This window comes from Rana temporaria, chromosome 4, assembly GCF_905171775.1.
Source record: "Rana temporaria chromosome 4, aRanTem1.1, whole genome shotgun sequence".
NCBI lineage: Eukaryota > Metazoa > Chordata > Amphibia > Anura > Ranidae > Rana > Rana temporaria.
This window is the reverse complement of record NC_053492.1, coordinates 366,149,868-366,169,343: the sequence shown is the minus strand read 5'-3', so window position 1 is coordinate 366,169,343 and position 19,476 is coordinate 366,149,868. Positions and strand designations below refer to the sequence as shown.

General features: G+C 43.4%; 1 protein-coding gene across 1 annotated transcript in view; it reads right to left on the bottom strand.

Moving 5' to 3' along the window:
* WDR27 (WD repeat domain 27) overlaps positions 1–19,476 on the bottom strand; it is a 453,976-nt gene that overhangs the window by 160,562 nt on the left and 273,938 nt on the right. Inside the window, exon 23 of the mRNA XM_040350915.1 lies at positions 4,006–4,127. Coding sequence (XP_040206849.1) covers positions 4,006–4,127 — 122 coding nt within the window. The remainder of the gene's footprint in view (positions 1–4,005; positions 4,128–19,476) is intronic.

Below are 19,476 nucleotides of genomic sequence, written 5' to 3'. Positions count from 1 at the left end.
ATGAAAACGGTCCATCGGACCGTTTTCATCAGACGAACCGATCGCGTGTACGCGGCATTAGTCTTTGATAATTCCCCTCATTGTATCTGTTGTTAAAGCTTCCAAACAAACATACAATGTGCAGTAAAGAGCACTTTTAAGTTAGAATATACTCGTAATAAACTCTAATGGAATCCACTTTAACAAAGTGATTTATAAGTTCCATTAATAGTTTTTTTGACTAAGAAAAACAAGCTTGACGTTTCTTACAAAACCACAGCAGGCTGTATGCCTCCACTTCAGCCCCAAGAGATTCCATGTGTCCACAGCTTTGACAGAATCCAGTGCTTACCTAGGCCAAAATCACTCAGCTGACTGAGCAAAAGAATGGAACACCAGTAGCTGAATGACTGAACACGTGTTGTAAGCGATACATGAGCATCTCAACACACTAAGTATTTTACCAGATCACATTTTACTTAAAAATATGCTTACATATTCTAAGAAATGTTGAAAACACAAAAATGTTATACAAATTTGAACTCCAAACAGACATAGGCATAATGTTCTTTTATATACAGTATTTATTATTATTGTTATCATGTGGGAATACTGCCCGGCAGCCAAGTCTCTGAAGGAAGGGGGTCATGCTAAGCTTTAGTATGTCACAGTAAATGTTGGCATTCATGGTTACCTCAATAAACTGTAGCTCCCCAGTGCCGGCAGCACTCATGCAACCCCAGACCATGACACTGCCACCACCATGCGTGACTGTAGGCAAGACTCACTTGTCTTTTTACTCCTCACCCGGTTGCCGCCACACACGTTTGACACCATTTGAACCAAATAAGTTTATCTTGCTCTCATAAGACCACAGGACATGGTTCCGGTAATCCATGTCCTTAGTCTTCTTGTCTTCAGCAAACTTTTTGCAGGCTTTCTTGTGCATCATCTTTAGAAGACGCTTCCTTCTGGTACAACAGCCATGCAGACAAATTTGATGCAGTGTGCAGGGTATGATTTGAACGCTGACAGGCTGACCCCCCACCCCTTCAACCTCTGCAGCAATGCTGGCAGCACTCATACATCTATTTCCCAAAGACATCCTCTGGATAAGACGCTGAGCACGTGCACTTAACTTTTTTGGTCGACCATGGCTAGGCCTGTTCTGAGTGGAACCTGTCCTGTTAAACCGCTGTATGGTCTTGGCAACCGTGCTGCAGCTTAGTTTTAGGGTCTTGGAAATCTTCTTATAGCCTAGGCCATCTTTATGTAAAGCAACCATTTGTTTTTCAGATGCTCAGAGAGCTCTTTGCCATGAGGTGCCATGTTGAACTTCCAGTGACCAGTATGAGAGAGAAAGAACAATAACACCAAATTTAACACACCTGCTCCCCATTCGCACCTGAGACCTTGTAACACTAACGAGTCACATGACACCAGGGAGGGAAAATGGCTAATTGAGCCCAATTTGTACATTTTGACCTAGGGGTATACTTTTGTTGCCAGTGGTTTAGACATTAATGGCTGTGTGTTGAGTTATTTTGAGGGGACAGCAAATTTGCACTGTTATACAAGCTGCACACTCACTACTTTACATTGTAGCAAAGTGTAATTTCTTCAGTGCTGTCACATGAAAATATATAATAAAATATTTACAAAAATGTAAGGGGTGTACTCACTTTTGTGAGATACTGTATATGTGTGTATATATATATATATATATATATATATATATATACACACACACACACTGTATATATGTATATATACAGTACACATATTTATATAGGACACACACACACAACGTATTTGCTTAAAAGAAATTACCGTATTTATCGCGGTATAACACGCTCCCGCGTATACCGCGCACCCCTAAAGTGGCCCCCAATCCTGTGGAAAAAAAGTTTCTTTGTTTTTTTGTACTTACAGTTTTGGTGTCTTGCGCGGCGTCCATCGGCGGCCTCGTCGGGTCCGGCATCCTTCTGCGGCTTCGGGTGTCCTCTTCGGCGGGTCCGGCGTCCGTCTTCGGTGGGTCGGGTGTCCTCTTCGGCGGGTCGGGTGTCCTCTTTGGCGGGTCGGGTGTCCTCTTTGGCGGGTCGGGTGTCCTCTTTGGCGGGTCCGGCGTCCTTCTGCGGCGTCCTCGCGTCCTCCCCGCTCGTTTCCCGCGCCGAGTTTGAATACTGCACCGACATATACCGAGCGCAGTACACTCGTGTATCGTCGGGCAGGCTCGGCAACTGTCGCGCTGACGTCCTGTACGCTCAGGACGTCAGTGCGAGAGGCGCCGAGACTGCCCGAAGATACACGAGTGTACTGCGCTCGGTATATGCCGGCGCAGTATTCAAACTCGTGGCGGGAAAGCGGGTATCGGCGTATATCGCGCACCCACGATTTTGCCCTGATTTTCAGGGCAAAATAGTGCGCGGTATACGCCGATAAATACGGTATAGATGCCAGTAGTAATTCTTCTTGGGAAAGTTCAAAATATTTCTAGTTGCCCTGAGTAATGCAGCCATGGGTATTGATCCTGATTTCTCAACCAATGTGTTCACAGCGTCTCCCCGCAGGGATGTAGTCCCAAGGGAGGGGGCGAGCGTGCTGACTAACCCCCAGCCAGAACGGCTCGGATGATGGGGGCAAGCTTACTGAGGAGGAACAGGAAGTGAGAAATTCAGACAAAGAAAAAAAACATATAGAAGGGAAATCGAAGGAAAAGGTAAGTGAACCAACAATGCACTAGCTTAAAGGAACCTATTTAGAAAATAAAAAACAAACCTTTACAACCCCTTTAAGACTGAAGAGGAGGTTCCCCTTCCAGCATGACAACTACCCTAAACATATAGCTAGAGCTAACAAACGGTTTAGATCAAAGCATATTCATGTGAATGACCCAGACAAAGTCCAGGCCTAAATCCAATTGAGAATCTGTGGCAAGACTTGAAAATTGCTGTTCACAGATGCTCTCCATCCAATCTGACAGAGCTTGAGCTATTTTGCAAAGAAGAATGGGCAAAAATGTCACTCTCTAAATGTGCAAAGCTTGTAGACACATCCTGAAAAAGACTTGCAGCTGTAATTGCAGCGAAAGGTGATTCTACGGAGTATTGACTCAGGGGGACTGACTGGGCTTTAATGTGGAAAAAAGTGCAATATACATTAATCATACTTTGTTTGTTCCCCGCATGTGGAAGAGTTGTGGCTATATGGTGAAGTTATATTACAATTAATACCCCTAACAAAATGCCTTACATAGCTGTCAATATAGGTTATAAGGGAAGGCACTCAGACAAATGCTAACTTTTGCAAGCAAGAGTATGACTCAGACATGCAGACAGCTAGCCATCAAGAATTTTTAATGGCAGCCCCCAAATTGCCCTTATGTTACCACAACACAAGGGTGTCATTCTGACTTTAGAGCATGTTTAAAACCAAGAGCAAAAATGTATTTAAAGCATGTTGTATATTGGAGCTTATCAGTTCTTATATGTTTGTTCCACATATTCTGTTCTTGGGTGACAATGTTCACTCAGTTTAATGTATTTATGGAGGAAAAGCATTGCCACTCTAGGACTGGACTACAAATGCCCCTTAGCCTTATCTGCATGACATACTAGGGAGTTGTTCTGTAGTCCACAGAGACAGCCGAGAACAATACTAACTGATGAGAGTGCAGCAAAGACAGAGATTGCAGGAAATGACCAGCTATTCTGGCAGGATCAACAGATATTTCTTTGTACTTTTCAAAAAACTATAAGAGAATATTAAACTGCATGTTTAACAGACCAAAAGGGAAGAATTAAAACAAGTTCATTATTAGGGTGTACATACAGTATATACTACTTGTACACATGTACATACACTTTAAGCCTATTCGAATATTCATAAATACTGAAGCTTATACTGTAAATCAGTATGACAGTTTAGGCAATTAGTATTTTCAGATACTGTTCATCCTGCTTATTCCTTTCAACATAGGTTTTTTCTGCTGCGAGATATTGGTCTTTATGAAGAAAATGTATTTACCTTATTTTGGCAGATCTGATGGGCTGCTCTTGGATGGACATCTGGAATTGTTGCAACTTTGCGACCCACATTCAGATCAAAAACCTCTACAGCACGATTGGTTCCTGCTGCAAGCACAATATCTAATTAACCAAATGTTTAGGATTATTTTGCATTTGTGAATAAAGGGATAGTTGAAAGAATAGGACTAACAGCTAGCACTTCTTTATTATTCATCACTCCCAAAATTTCAACCATTTTCTCTCGAAAAAAATCAGGGAAACTTCCCTGTCCTCACGACACAGACACCAACATAGCATCATGATCCTCTTATTCACAACTTAACATTATCAATCTTTCTTCTCACTCCCTTACACCAGATGAAGTTGCAGTTCTCTCTAAACATCGTACTTTCTGTCCCAATAACAAATTGGACAAATTTGAGTTTAATTAAAGACCTACATTTATACACATGCAAATTATCGTTGAAAAGTATGTTTGAAAAAACCTGATGCAGAGGGTTGCCGTACTTTCAGTGAGAGATAAACTTAACTCGTTACTCGAGGAAAGTGAATCTAAAGACCTTATCGATACAATCAACTTAGAGTCTCTCCTAAAGGAAGTCTTCCCCAGTGGAAACGACCACTGTTACCAAAAAATCGTCACTAAAAAGACTTCATCTCTTATCCTGCACCTAGCTCCAACCATGGTGTAGAAAGTTTTTTGAAAATGACCTGTCAAGAAATAAAAACTCTGCAATCCACATCTCCTAGCCTAGGAACATCTTATTAGAAGTGAAAAAATAGCGCTCAAAAATCTTTCAAGCAATTATGATATTACCATAAAAGCTTCCGATAAAGGAGGCAATATAGTCCTTATGGACAACAATCAATACAGTCGAATGTGCATCAACATTCTGAGCAATCGTGACTGGTGTCGGCTCAGACATTGTTGAAGCCTTCAGTAAGAAATTCTATGCGTTTGTAGATGAGGCATTCCAGAGCAGAGTAATTTCCAAACAAACATTTGAGTTTATACGTACTCGTTATCCTAGAGTAGCGACTTTCTACTCTCTCCCCAAAATCCACAAAAATGCTATAGAGCCCCCGGCAGACAAATAATATCTGGGAATGGGGCCATTGCGGAAAATCTATCACGGTTAGTGGACAAACATATCAAACCATTTGTTCTTACGATACCATCTTATGTCCGCGACACTATCCATCTGTTGCAAAAACTTTGAAGGTGTACACGTTCCCAAAGAGTGCATTCTTGTAAGTATCGATGTAGAAGCCCTCTACAGTTCGATCCCGCACTCCAAGGGCATTGCCTGTATCCAAAAGGTGCTCTCTCAAATTAGCCACCATGAGAGTTCATTCAATGACTTCATACTCCTCTCTTTGGAATATATATTGAAACATAAAATCTTTTCCTTTGATGATCGATTTTTCCTCCAGGTACAAGGCATAGCCAGGGGCACTTGCTGTGCCCCTGGCTACGCCAATCTGTGACTGTGAATGGGAGCGCACCATTTTTGGCGATAAGGATATTTCTGTGTACCTGTGCCACATCATTATGTGCGACAAGTACATTTTGCGCAAAGGCCAGTATGATGTATATCACAGCAGCATAAACAGCATATGTGCATGGAGCAGATGTCAGAAGACAAAAATGTTCAAGCAGTTGCTACAATGTTATTGGTTGTTGAGATCTGGTTTGTTATGAGTATTAATGGGAGTATAAAACAACAAAACCGCGCTGCCACAACACAGTCCTCAGGCAGCGGCTAGCGTGTGATAACAGAAAAAATATAACAATATAAAAAAGCCGCGCCCAATATTAAAACAAATAACTATGTAACGTTGGACAGTCCATAGACAATGAGAGTGGTAATGAATTCCAACCAACATCCAGCAAATAGTATCAGTGAAAGGATCAGAGGCTGATTTGCATGTAGGAACATTAGCTTGTCAGATTTTCAATGCACCTGGTGACATGCATACAATCTGTGTTATCCCACCACCAGAAACATATATCAGCTTACCAGATGGCAAGCCTTTGATGCAGTTGGCTATAGCCCAGCCACGGCCTTTTAATCCCCTGGACTAGGATACTCCGAGATTGCCAGCCAAATAGCAGCCGAATTTCTAGGCATATAAAGGGTTCTTTATTCAGGGTCCTCCCTCTTGCGAACCTCTCATGGGATATGATCAATCCTCACTCCAAAAAACTGGAGGTATGCTCTCAGGGCTGCCGTCAGTGGGGAACAGAAACCATGTTCCAAAATCTGGAAGAACAAGCAAGGGAAGAGGTGCCTCTGGGTGCAATACTTTAAAACAATTTTTAATATTTATAAAGGATAAATTAAAAACCACTCACATTTTGGTGGTGACAAGCAGGCATATAGAAAAGTTTCCCAAGAAGGGGGGGGGCGGAGGGGTTGGATGTCATCCGGTGCGTCGTAGACTCATCTGGTCCCTGCTGCGGCACTGTAGAGTGAGAGGAGAGGAGGTCGAGGTCTTCTTACCGCTGGTGATGAGGGGTGGCTGGGGTGGCTGCAGTGGATGTATCTCCTCAGACACTCGAGGCGCAGATGGATTGGCGGGCGATGGGTGATGACGTCACCAGGCAAGCGACGCGTTTCCGAGTGGACAGGCAGCGAATGACAAGGCTGCCGCACTCCTTTTTCAAGCTGATGACAGGGGAGCGAGGGGCTAAATTTATGTGACGAGAATGGGGAGGGGACAAGTCTTTTATTTATTATTTCTTTTATTTTTTCCACTATTTTTTCCACATTTTTTCTACATTTTAATTTATTAATAATTTCTCCCATTTTTCCATATATATTTTTTCTTAGTATAAACCTTTTCTTCATCCCCGTCCTTTTGTTTACATAAATTTAGCCCCTCGCTCCCCTGTCAACAGCCTTGTCATTCGATGCCTGTCCACTCGGAAAACGCATTGCTTGCCTGGTGACGTCATCACCCATCGCCCGCCGATCCATCTGCGCCTCGAGTGTCTGAGGAGATACATCCACCTCAGCCACCCCTCATCACCAGCGGTAAGAAGACCTCAACCTCCTCTCCTCTCGCTCTACAGTGCCGCAGCAGGGACCAGATGAGTCTACGACGCACCGGATGACATCCAACCCCTCCACCCCCCCTTTTTGGGAAACTTTTCTATATGCCTGCTTGTCACCACCAAAATGTGAGTGGTTTTTAATTTATCCGTTTTAAATATAAAAAATTGTTTTAAAGTATTGCACCCAGAAGCGCCACTTCCCTCGCTTGCACATCATTATGTGGCACAGGTACATAGATGACATCTTCGTTGTATGGGATGGATCCCAACAACTGCTGGACCAGTGCTTGGTAGCCCTGAACAAAAATTAATTCAGTGGGGCACAATTCCTTCCATTGACACCATCAATGGGGCACAATTTCTTCCATTGACACCAACGATGGGCCACTATTCCTCTCACTGACACCAGGAATGAGCCACTACTCCTCCCACAGACACCAATGAAAAGAAAACAATTCCTCCCACTGTATATACAAATGGGGCAGAATTTCTTCCATTGACACCAATGAAGGGACACTATTCCTCCAACTGAAAATTTGGAGGGAGTGCCCCAGGGATAGTGCGGACAAATAAAAGGGGTAGGCCAGGATACACCAAGAAGAAGCTGCAGTGGATGGAATATTACCCAAGGGCCTGTATAATAATGTATTTGCATCATGCCTGTGCAGTTATTTAAAGAAATAAAAATACCATCTGAGTACCTTTCCCAATACTGCCATTTAGCGGTAACAAGACGATTACACATCTTAATCATGTACAGCAGGCATGTCCAAAGTCAGGCCCGGGGGCCAAATGCGGCCCCCCTGTTGATTTAATATGGCCCCCCTGGGGATTTGGATGTATATATTGTTTGTGGCCCCCAGGGCCACAAAAGATATATACTGTATTTATTGGCGCAGCCTTGGAGGGGACAGGGAGGGGGCAGGACGAGCGCCGTCAGATTACATGAAGAGAATCTCCTGTTTACTCAGCAGCGTCTGTATTGTAAGTCCCGTCTGCTGGGATGCCATTGGACGACTGTTCTGTCTATTAAAGAGGCCACAGGATAAACAAGGCATTCTCCTGTTTGTAATCTGTTGGCACTCGTCCCGCCCCCTCCCTCTGCCCTCCGAGGCTGCAGATGGGCATCGTTAAGGCTGCACTGATGGCAATGGTAAGGCTGCATTTATGGCACATGTGAGGCTGCATTTATGGCACATGTGAGGCTGCATTGGTTGCAATGGTAAGGCTGCATTGGTTGCAATGGTAAGGCTGCATTGGTTGCAATGGTAAGGCTGCATTCATGGCAATTGTAAGGCTGCATTCATGGCAATGGTGAGGCTGCATACATGGCAATGGTAAGCCTGTGAGTGTTATACGCCGATAAATACGGTATATCCAAATAACACGCCCAAGCTCATCCTTAGTCCTAAGCAGCGTTCTGGGATTCGTTGGGGCCACAAATAAAATATATACAGTAGATCCAAATAACACGCCCGAGCTCATCTCTTCACCACACACAGGCACAAAGGCAAGAGAATTCTTGTTGGGCCGTGTATTAGTGCTCAGACGAACACACTTAGGCAGAATTTTAATGGTTCAAAGAATGTCAGGCAAAATAGTCGGCCCTTCACGCATGTTCACTTAATCAAATCTGGCCCTCTTTGAAAAAAGTTTGGACACCCCTGATGTACAGAAACACATTGGGGGGGGGCTTCTAGTCTCTGCTGATGAATAGTTCCATACGTAAGCAGAGGAAGCCTGAACTTTGACTCTGCGTCACATGACCAAAATAAAATTCTGTCTAAATTGGCCCTAGTACAGTGTCACATGAATGTGAGTTAGTGACCTTAGATTGTAAGCTTCTTGAGGGCAGGGACTGATGTGAATGTACAATGTATATGTAAGGCGCTGCGTAAATTTACGGCGCTAGATAAATACCTGAAGTAAATAAGTAAATGAAATGCCTTCATAATACTATTTAAAAATACACAATGAATATCAAATAAATGCGTTACATCATCATAGAAACATTTATGTAAAATCCAATATTTATTATTCTTAGTCAATAACATGGTGTGGGCAGAGTTATCAATCAAGATGTCATATCCCACCCACAGTGTGTTTTGCTAGTTAGTGGGCATTGAAGAGAAGAAAGTGGGCTGTGATTTATCCGCACTGTAAATGCCCACATATGTGACTGTACAGTCACGTGAATTGCACAGGTAAGAGCATGGAGGAAATGTCCTGCATTGCAACTCAAAGAAATCTGAGCATGTGAACTAGAGGGGGACAACTGCCGTTCTACAGAATCTGCAGCTGCAGAAGGGTCACAGACAGGAGAGAGGGACAAAGAACTGCAGGATCAACCAGGTTTTTAACACAATACAAAGGAAAAAACATTTAGTGAGTGATTATGATTGGCATGTAATACTGCATCTATTTTATTGTTGTGGGTTTAATGAAACTTTGGAGTTGATTTACTAAAACTGGAGAGTGTAAAATCTGGTAGCCAATCCAGTGTCATCTTAAGAGCATTATAGGCCCCCGGGCAATACAGTGCACTGGGGCCCTGTCTACACAATCACGCACGAGAATTTACTGACAAAAATCATAAAATCTACTGGCAGAACCACATTTTTTACTGCCACTGCAAAAAAAAGTACCTAAAATTATAGTTTTCAGTGCCGAACAATGCAAATGTCAGTATTTAAACTATAAACATATAGCTAGTGCTATTAGCAATGTGTTTAAGTTAAACAAAAGTAAAAAAAAAATATATATATGTCTTCATTGACATGAAGATCAGGTTACTATAACCCAGGCAGCACAGAGTTTCCTCTTACATCAGAGTCTGCAGGATTCCCCCTTACAGTGAAAGGGAACTCTTATGTAAAGGGGAACACTGCAGATCATGATCTAAGGGGGAACTCTGATGTGGAGGGGGGCTCTGGTGACCAGAGACCACCTTATATCAGAGTCCACTGCTTTCTCTTTACCACTTACATCAGGGTCCGCAGACTGAGTTCCCCCTTGCATTGAAAGGGGGAATCCTGCAGACTCTGATGTAAAGGGGAACTCTGATGTGGGGGGCACTCTGGTGACCAGAGACCACCTTCCGTAGAGTAAATACACTAAGGTAAGGGGGGTCACTAATATAAAAGGGGGAACCTTTATATCAGTGCCCCCTTACATTTTTGCACTCACTCCCCCCCTTACATCAGCAGCCCCCCGCACTCGTGGAGGACCGGATCTTCTCTGTAATTTCCGCAAACTGGGCATGGACAGTTCTAACCCGTCACTCTCCACATTTTTTTACTGGGCAGCCGGTGGGGCCCCCCAGGTAAGCGGGGCCCCCAGGCAACTGTCCAGCGTGCCCAATGGAAAAGATGGCCCTGAGCCAATCAGCTTCTAACTTCAGCTTGTTCAATCAGCTTTGACCAAAAAAAAAACTGGAAGCAGATTGGTTTTTATGCAGAGGTGCAGCAGATTTTGCACTCTACAGTTCTATTAAATCAACTATAGTATATTTTACTAAACAAACACATACAAAACAAAAAGAAACATGTTTATAGTATACAAGTAAAGTACATATATAGAGACTCCAATATAATGGCCTCCACCAGCCTTTTCCAACCAGGATGCCATGGCACACCGGGGTGCCCTTTGTGTTCTTCCTTGCCTTGGCAAAAAGACCTAAAAATTGCTACAAATTGCCCAAAAATTGTCAACAAAGCAGCGAGTGGATCAAGCCTGGGATCACATTAACAGAAAAAGGGAGAGAAACTGAAAAAGGTGGAGGAATAATCACTAATGTTGGGTGTTGCACACGTGTGGATGCGTCTACAATATGTAAATCTATTAGTTTTGTTTTTACTTTTAGAATGGGGTGCCCCAAGATTGTACACAATTTTAAAGGGTGCCTTAATGGAAAGAAAGGTTGAGAAACACTGGTCTAGGCAAGTCGAAAATCGAGTTATGCAATGCATAAGCCAAGCAAGCACAAGCAACGCTGCTCTAAATTGAGGCGCAGTGCAGTACTGTTCCCACCCCATCACAGAAAGCTACTTCCCTCACTGGAACAACGAGTATTTGTGAGACTGTGCAGGGAGTTTAGAGAAAAGTGTAAGGCCAGATGCAACCCAAAACCAAAAATGAAAAATACTGCGGCTTATGAATCATTAGATGTGGTGGCTGCATTAATTTTATCTTTCACGTTTTTCCTCTGTTTCACCTATCTGGTGATCTGGCCAGTAACACACCTCCTGTATTAGAGCGTCCCCCACTCTGGATAAAGGAGCATGGGGGACACATTTGGACAACAGCATTTCCAGTCTGGGGGGAGGGGAGTGGTAGATGTACTAGTAGATTTAAAGTGGTTATAAAAGGCAACATATTTTTTCCTAAAATAAATCAAGATGTTATACTTACCCTCTCTGTGTAATGCTATTGCACAGAGTAGTCTCTTGCCTCCTCTTCTGGGGTCCCCTGCCAGCGCTTTCCGCTCCTCCTTTTCTGTTAGGCCTCGTACACACGACCAAACTTGTCCGCTGAAACTGGTCCGTGGACCAGTTTCCGCGGACATGTTCGGTCGTCTGTACGGCCGACCGGACCGTTTTCCAGCAGACATTTGTCCAGCCGACCGTTTTCCGGCGGACAAAAATTTCTTAGCATGCTAAGAAACTTGTCCGCTGGAGCGATGTCCGCCGGACATGTCCGATGGTCAATATGACTGATCGGACATGTCCGCTGGCCCGAGAACCCGCGCATGACGTCAAAGTGATTCGACGCATGCGTGGAAGCATTTAACTTCCGGGTTCGCGCACGTCGCCTTCACGTCGTCGTCACGTCACCGCGTATTCTGTCCGCGCGGATTTTGGTTTGATGGTGTGTACAACCATCAGACCAAAATCTCCGAGCGGACATGTCCGATGAAAACGGTCCGCGGACCATTTTCATCGGACAGATCTGCTCGTGTGCACAAGGCATAAGTGCTCCAATAGAAACCTGGCTGCTATGAGGGCACTCATGCAGGCATACTCCCAAGCCAGGCTATGTGAATCCATAGACACACATAGTACAGCTTGGCCGCCTGCTCCCTCCTCACAGGATTTGATTGACAGCAGCAGAAGAAAATGGTTCCCACTGCTGCCTCTGTATCCTGTAAGAAGAAGAGGGGAGAGTACAGCTGCAGGTGGGTGAGGAAGGGGGGGGGGGGGTTCGATACAACTACTGTTGTGTTTTTACCCTAATATGCAGAATGCATTAAGAGTAAAAATGCCTTCACTTTAGTACCACTTTAAATACAATAACAAATTTAAACCAAACTCCAGCTAATACTTTTTAAGCAGTTGCTGTACAGTAAACTGTTTTTTTTTCTTTTGTGATAAAGGTTTTACATAAATAAATAAAAGCTGAGCACTGTGAGCACTCTTGTCAGTGTTAAATGGTTTATTTCATCCCCGTAAATGATACATATGCAGGAGAGCTTGTTCTTTTAAAAAACAACAGACTTAGGCCCCGTACACACGACCGAACATGTCTGCTGAAATTGGTCCGCGGACCAGTTTCAGCAGACATGTTCGGTCGTGTGTAGGCCCGAGCGGACAGGATTCCAGCGTACATTTGCCCGCCGGGCCTTTTTCCAGCGGGCAAATATTTCCAAACTTGTTTAGAAACAGCCCGCTGGAATCCTGTCCGCTCGGACATGTTCGGTCGTCTGTACAGACCTACCGTACATGTCCGAGCGCCGCCATCCCTCGCATGCGTCGAATGACTTTGACGCATGCGTGGAAGCATTGAACTGGCAGGGCCGCCCACGTCGCCGCGTCATTGTCGCGGCCACGCCCCGCGTATTGTTTACGCGCGGATTTCTGTATGATGGTGAGTACAGCCATCATACAGAAATCCCCGGGCAGACATGTATGGTGAAAACGGTCCGGCGGACTGGTTTCATTGTACATGTTTGCTCGTCTGTACAAGGCCTTACTGGCTGAATCACCAGGTGAAACTAAAAAACAAAAAAAAAGTTGATATAGCCATCACATCTGAAGCCTTGTACACACGGGCAAGAATCTCGTCAGGAAAAAAAAGTAGTTTTTTCTGACGAGAGTCTTGGCAAGAATCTCTTGCCGCCCGAGTGTACACACACTAATTTCAAAAGAAGCGTGGTGACGTCATCGCGTACGACGAGCATGTGGTCGTCACATTTGATGCTGTTGCTGCAATCTTGCTTTACCCTACCTATGCCATGGAAGCTACAGCATATGCGTCAAAGTCATTTTGAGCATGCACGGGATTCCATGGCGACAGGTAAGTATACAGACGCTAGGGTTTCTCATCGGGAAACAGGCCGACAAGAATCTCGACAAGAAATCAGAGAGCAGGATCTCTATTTTTCTCGTCGAGATTCTGGGCAGATATCCAGACAAGACCCGGAAAGCCTCGTACACACGCTCGGTTTACCAAGCGTGTGTACAAGGCTTGAGGCCTGGTTCATACCTATGATTTTTTTTTTTTTTTGGTGCGTTTTCAGCTTTGCAGAAACACACAGTCCATTTAACAAGGTTTCCTATGGATGTAGTTCACATCTTTTTCTGGAAGGGCCAGGGATTTTTTATTGTTTTTTGGCTTCATAGACTTCAACAGATCAAAAACATGTATTGAAAAACGCAAAATACACCTGAAATATGCAAACTGTGGTGTGAATAAGGCGTGAGAATTGGTAAGCTGTAATGTAATAAATGCTTACTTTTGAATTTAATACCGCTTGCCGACCGCATGTTGCCGGTATGTTGCTTTGAATTTGCCGCTGTGGGGGTGCCCCTGCCACGAGCTCCGTGACCGTGCCCACGGCATTTCCCTGTTCTGCCTAGTGACAGGACAGTGATCTACTGCTCCCTGTCATCGGAAGCTGTGATCACTGTTGTGTCACTCGTAGCCTAGCCCCCCCCCCCATAGTTATAATTACTCCCTAGGGCACACTTAACCCCTTCCTCGCCCCCTAGTGGTTAATCCCTTCCCTGCCGGTGTCATTTACACAGTAATCAGTGCATTTTTATAGCACTAATCGTTGTATAAATGACAATGATCCCAAAATAGCGTCAAAAGTGTCTGACGTGTTGGCCATAATGTCGCAGTCACTATAAAAAATAACACAGATCGTCGCCATTACTAGTAAAAAAAAAAATAATAATAATAATAAAAAGGGCATAAATCTATCCCCCATTTTGTAGACGCTATAACTTTTGCGCAAACCAATCAATATACGCTTATTGTGATTTTTTTTACCAAAAATATGTAGAAGAATACATATCGCCCTAAACTGATAAAGAAATTAGTTTTTTTATATATTTTTTGAGGATATTTATTATAGCAAAAAGTAAAAAAAAAAATCTATTTTGTTTGGGTGCATTTGTCAGTTAAAGCAACGCAGTGCCCAATCGCAAAAAATGGCCCGGTCATTGGGCAGCCAAATCCTCTGGGGCTGAAGTGGTTAAGTGTTGCTACACATATTTAAGGGCCATTTACTCTATGTGCCATTACCCATGTTTTTCCTTGTGGAAAACCACAGATAACTGCAGTGACACACAGAATTTTTTTTTATTGTATGTCATGTTCAGAACAGAATGTGGTGTTTTACTGCATTCCAGAGTTGTGCAATAGTATGCAACATGTTTGTCCTGCATACCACCTCACAGTACAGTGCAGCACATTGTTGTTCAGTGACACTTTGCACACTCAATTAAATACTTTTTTTTTTAAAGGTTAAAGCGGATGTCCGCTGAAAAAAAAAATATTAAAAGTCAGCAGCTACAAATACTGCAGCTTCTGACTTTTAATATCAGCACACTTACCTGTCCTGGAGTCCAGCGCCGTCCGCAGCAGAGGACGAGCGATCGCTCGTCACTCTGCTGCCCCCCCCTGCCATCCTCGGTGAGGGAACCAGGAAGAGAAGCGCTCCGGCTTCATTGCCCGGTTCCCTACGGCGCATGCGCGAGTCGCGCTGTGCCTGCTGACAGGCTCCCGCTGTGCTCTGGGAGCCGAGTGTTCCCAGAACACATCTGGGGGGGGGGAGGTGACATCCTGCCCGCAGTCTGCCCACAGACTGTGACGGAAGTGTGTGCAGATACCTGTCTTTAGACAGGTATCTGCACCCCCCTCTCCCCTGAAAGGTGTCAAATGTGACACTGGAGGGGGGGAGGGTTCTGATTAGCGGGAGTTCCACTTTAGGGTGGAGCTCCGCTTTAACTTTTTATTGTTTATAAAAACATAACAAACAAACATTACAGAGGTGTATTATCCTAGCGAACATCGCTTCAGTTAAAGTGCAATACAATACTCGGGCATACAGGTAAACATTGTCAAACAGCATACAGAAAATATCATCACATAGCACAATCTACCCTAGTCAGGGCCTAGGCACTGGCAGTTCTGGAACCATAGTATCCCTATTAAGAGCTGTACCCTAGGGGGCAGGTGGTATGGTACTCTCTGAGTCAACCCAGGAGTTCCATATTTTGGAGAACTTTTTTGGGCATCCTCTAGCTTCATATGTTAACTTATATAGTGGTATCGCTTGGTTGACAATGGTAAGCCAAAGCTTTATATTTGGTGTGGACTGTGATTTCCAGTGCATGGTAATCATTTTTTTAGCGTAAAATAGCACTATGCGTACGAAGGATTGTACGTTTTTGGATAAATCTTCATCATCAATGTATCCCAGTAAACATCTAAGAGGATTGCAAATATTAGGAATCTCAGCTACAGAGCTGATGAAAGCAGTAACATCCGACCATAACTTCCTTATCGGAGCACATTCCCACATCAGATGGAAGAATGTACCATCGGCCATTCCACATCGAGTGCATAAAGGAGTGGATAATCTCTTTAATCTATATAACAAATATGGTGTAAAATAGGATCTATACAATAATTTGGTCTGGATCACCTTGTCCCTTGAGGAAATGACGGAGGTCACCTGCAGGGGAAGAATCTCTCCCCAGATCTCCTCCGTCAACGCAAGTATGTCTGCACACCATCTTTGTTCAATGGTGGTAAGCCTAGTGGTCGTGGAGTGTAGTAGAGTCTTATAGTAAGACAAAACTATTTTGGTGTGGGAGGGGTCAGTCAGTAAGTTTTCCAGTGGGGAAGTTTGCACCTCTATATTTCGTAGTCCGAATTGAGCAGCAGTAGTATGTCATATCTGTAGATATTGGAAGTAGGCCGTGTGTGGGAGTCCAAAGTCTCTCTGGAATTCCGCAAAGGAACGGAACATAGTGTCTGTAAATAAGTGTGATACTGTTTTTACCCCTTTCTTAAACCAGTATCCCCCATCAGTTATCTGATGAAATTCTGGTAAGCTTGGGTTTCTCCATAGCGGGGCATTGGGAGAATATATAGCTGAGGTACTGGGTGGTAACAGTTTAGAAACTATAAAGATCCGCAGGGTCATGGACAGAACAGTAGCCCCTTCCCTCCCCCTAAGTGACAGACGATGCCTTAGGTTCTGGAGAGATTCATATGTGATGAGGATGGCCGCCTCTAGGACAGCAGCTGCATTGTTGGCCTCAGAATGAAACCACCAATGGGCATGCGCCAGTTACGAGGCAATATAGTACGTTTGGAGACAGGGGAGTGCCATGCGCCCCTCCGAAGTAGGCAGCTGTAAAGTTTGCTTAGCGAATTCTCACCACACCGCCCCTCCACACGAAATTGGTGATTATGGAGTCTATCTCTTTAAATTTTGCTTTGGTTATATATATTGGTGAATTGCTAAGGACGTTCAGGAATCGCGGGAGATAGATCATTTTGAAAATATTTATTCTTCCTAACAGTGTGAGAGGGAGATTGTTCCATGTTTTCAAGGTAATTTGTAATCTACTGATAAGGGGGTCTAAATTGATCTTGGCATAGGAGACAGGGAGTTTTATCAAGACCCCGAGATAACGAAAAGTGTGAACTATTTGCAGTGGGCACGCGGGGGGCAGTGTTATGGGTGTCTCCTGGTCAATCTGAAAAAAAAGGGACTTGTCCCAATTTACCCGGAACCCTGAAAAGTGGCCAAACCGTCGGATAATCTCCAGCAGGGCTGGGAGCAACGACTGGGGGTCCTCCAGATATATCAGCATATCGTCTGCATATAAGGACACTTTTTCCTCTAGACCCCCAATCGTCAGTCCCTTAACTTCCCCACTGGACCTTATCAGTGATGCTAGGGGCTAACGCAAACAGGAGGGGTGATAGCGGACACCCCTGTCTGGTGCCTCTCTTTATGGGAAAGGCATCCGATATGGATGCGTTGACCCGTAGTCTAGCTATGGGTTTGGAGTATAGGAGTTGCCAAATTCGAATTTAGCTGGACTTAAAAAAGATAGGGCCAGTCGAATGCCTTGTGAGCGTCCAAAGCCAATACAGCTCGGGAGCCAGTCGTGTCATGAACCGCTTGTATATTGGTAAAGAGTCTGTGTAAATTAATAGATGTCGACCGTCCAGGCATAAATCCAGTTTGGTCTGCCCCTATAATAGTAGTAATTACTTTATTTAATCGTTGGGCAAGCACCTTAGCCAACATTTTTACATCCGAGTTAATAAGTGAAATCGGTCTATACGGTTTGCAAAGGAGGTGGTCCTTATGAGGTTTGGGAATCAAAACTATTAGTGCTTCTGACTTGGAGGGCGGTAACTGTCCCGTTCTAAGGGCATAATTGTACATTTGCAGCAAGTGAGGGATACACTCAACTAAATACTAGATATAGTCTCATACTGTCAAGTTTCAGCTACACCCAGTGATTATTTTGTTGCTTCGCTTATTGCTAAAATGTCACAAAATACATTTTTGAGGTCTGTTGTTCTACAATTCACTCCATTGCTCTAGCTGGCATCTAAAGTAAAAAAACAAGGAACATAATAGACAGGTAATAAACTCCAGAAATACTAGCTCTAAGTAGATTGTTATTAAACCACATTATAACATTGTATATCTGAAGATCTTTACATATACAAAACATATTACATTGGGTATTAAGTGGATTAAATAACTCATAAAGTGAAATGTATGGCTGATTAAAAGGGAATTAATAGAGGGCAGAAATTAAAGCATAGCAACATATTTTGATGCTTGCATATTCCATAAATTTAAGAGATAAATTGAAATGATCCATTTTATGTTTTGTCTGAAGAGATAATTTTGTACTTCTACTTCTTTTCATACAGTAGTACTGTACTATGCAGTATATAGAATAAGCATGTAAGCCATAAAATGCCACATATTGTACACATTGCTTAATAACAATTGCGTATAAGTCGACTTTAGAAGCAACAAGTTTGCTATAAATTACCATGTACCATTATACAGTGTATATAAAGAAATTCCAATACATACTATAAGACTATGGTGATAATAAAAAAAAAAGATATTTGAATGGTCAGGCAATTTTGTAAATATTGGCCGAAATCTTGGTAGCTTTATGCAAATGTACCATTTTCCTTCACTTGACCCCACCCCTCTGCCTCCATACTGGTTTTTGTTGTTATAGACAAGTTTGAATTTTGCAAGATAAAAAATAAATAAAAAATTGAATATAAATCCTACTGTCTATATCTATGGATCTAATGATCCCTTTGACGTGTGGTTTATGCATTTTTCAGCCTATCGTGACGGGTGAAGCCTGGACCCTATATAGGGACCAGCATCATGGACGAGTAAGATGAGGTTACCCTTGTATCTCTGACTGTTACTGTAAAAACTGGGGTTTGTTTGGAACGTATTCAGTTTACAGTGCAAGCTTTTCAAACTTGGGACTAAAATGAAATCACTTAGGGCCAGATCCACAGCCAGCGGGTGTAACTTAAATATTCGGATTTAAGTTACACCGCCGGAAAATTTCTACCTAAGTGCCCAATCCATGTCGGATCTTCTGCCTATCTATGAGAAACTGATTCTGTGGATCAGTTCCATAGATATGGTACTCAGATGCTTCATCTCACCATTTTGTCATGAAGACTTTGCCACAGTACATTCTACACCTGATAGGCAGAGGTCTCCTTCTGGGTATGCTTACGCTATATTTTGCTTCGTGAGAACCCCACATGGGATTATCCTCACCTGTAGTTATAAAGGAAACCAGGTGAAAGCAAGCCACCACAAAAGTTCAGGCAAACATTTACTCTGCTGCAGGGCTGAACTACATTCAACCTTAGATTGACAATGCTTCCCTTGCACCGAAGCAGGATCCGATTTTAACACCTGTCTCTGCATCTGATTTTAGACACGTAACAAGCATCCTACCTGACAAAACATATTTTTTTGAGCAGAGAGCTCACACAAACAGTCTGCCGAAGTCCTGCTTTGTAGGCTTCTAGTAAAAATTAAAAAAAAATGCAATTTTTTTTTACCTGCAAAAACATGTGCATTTATTTATTTATTTTACA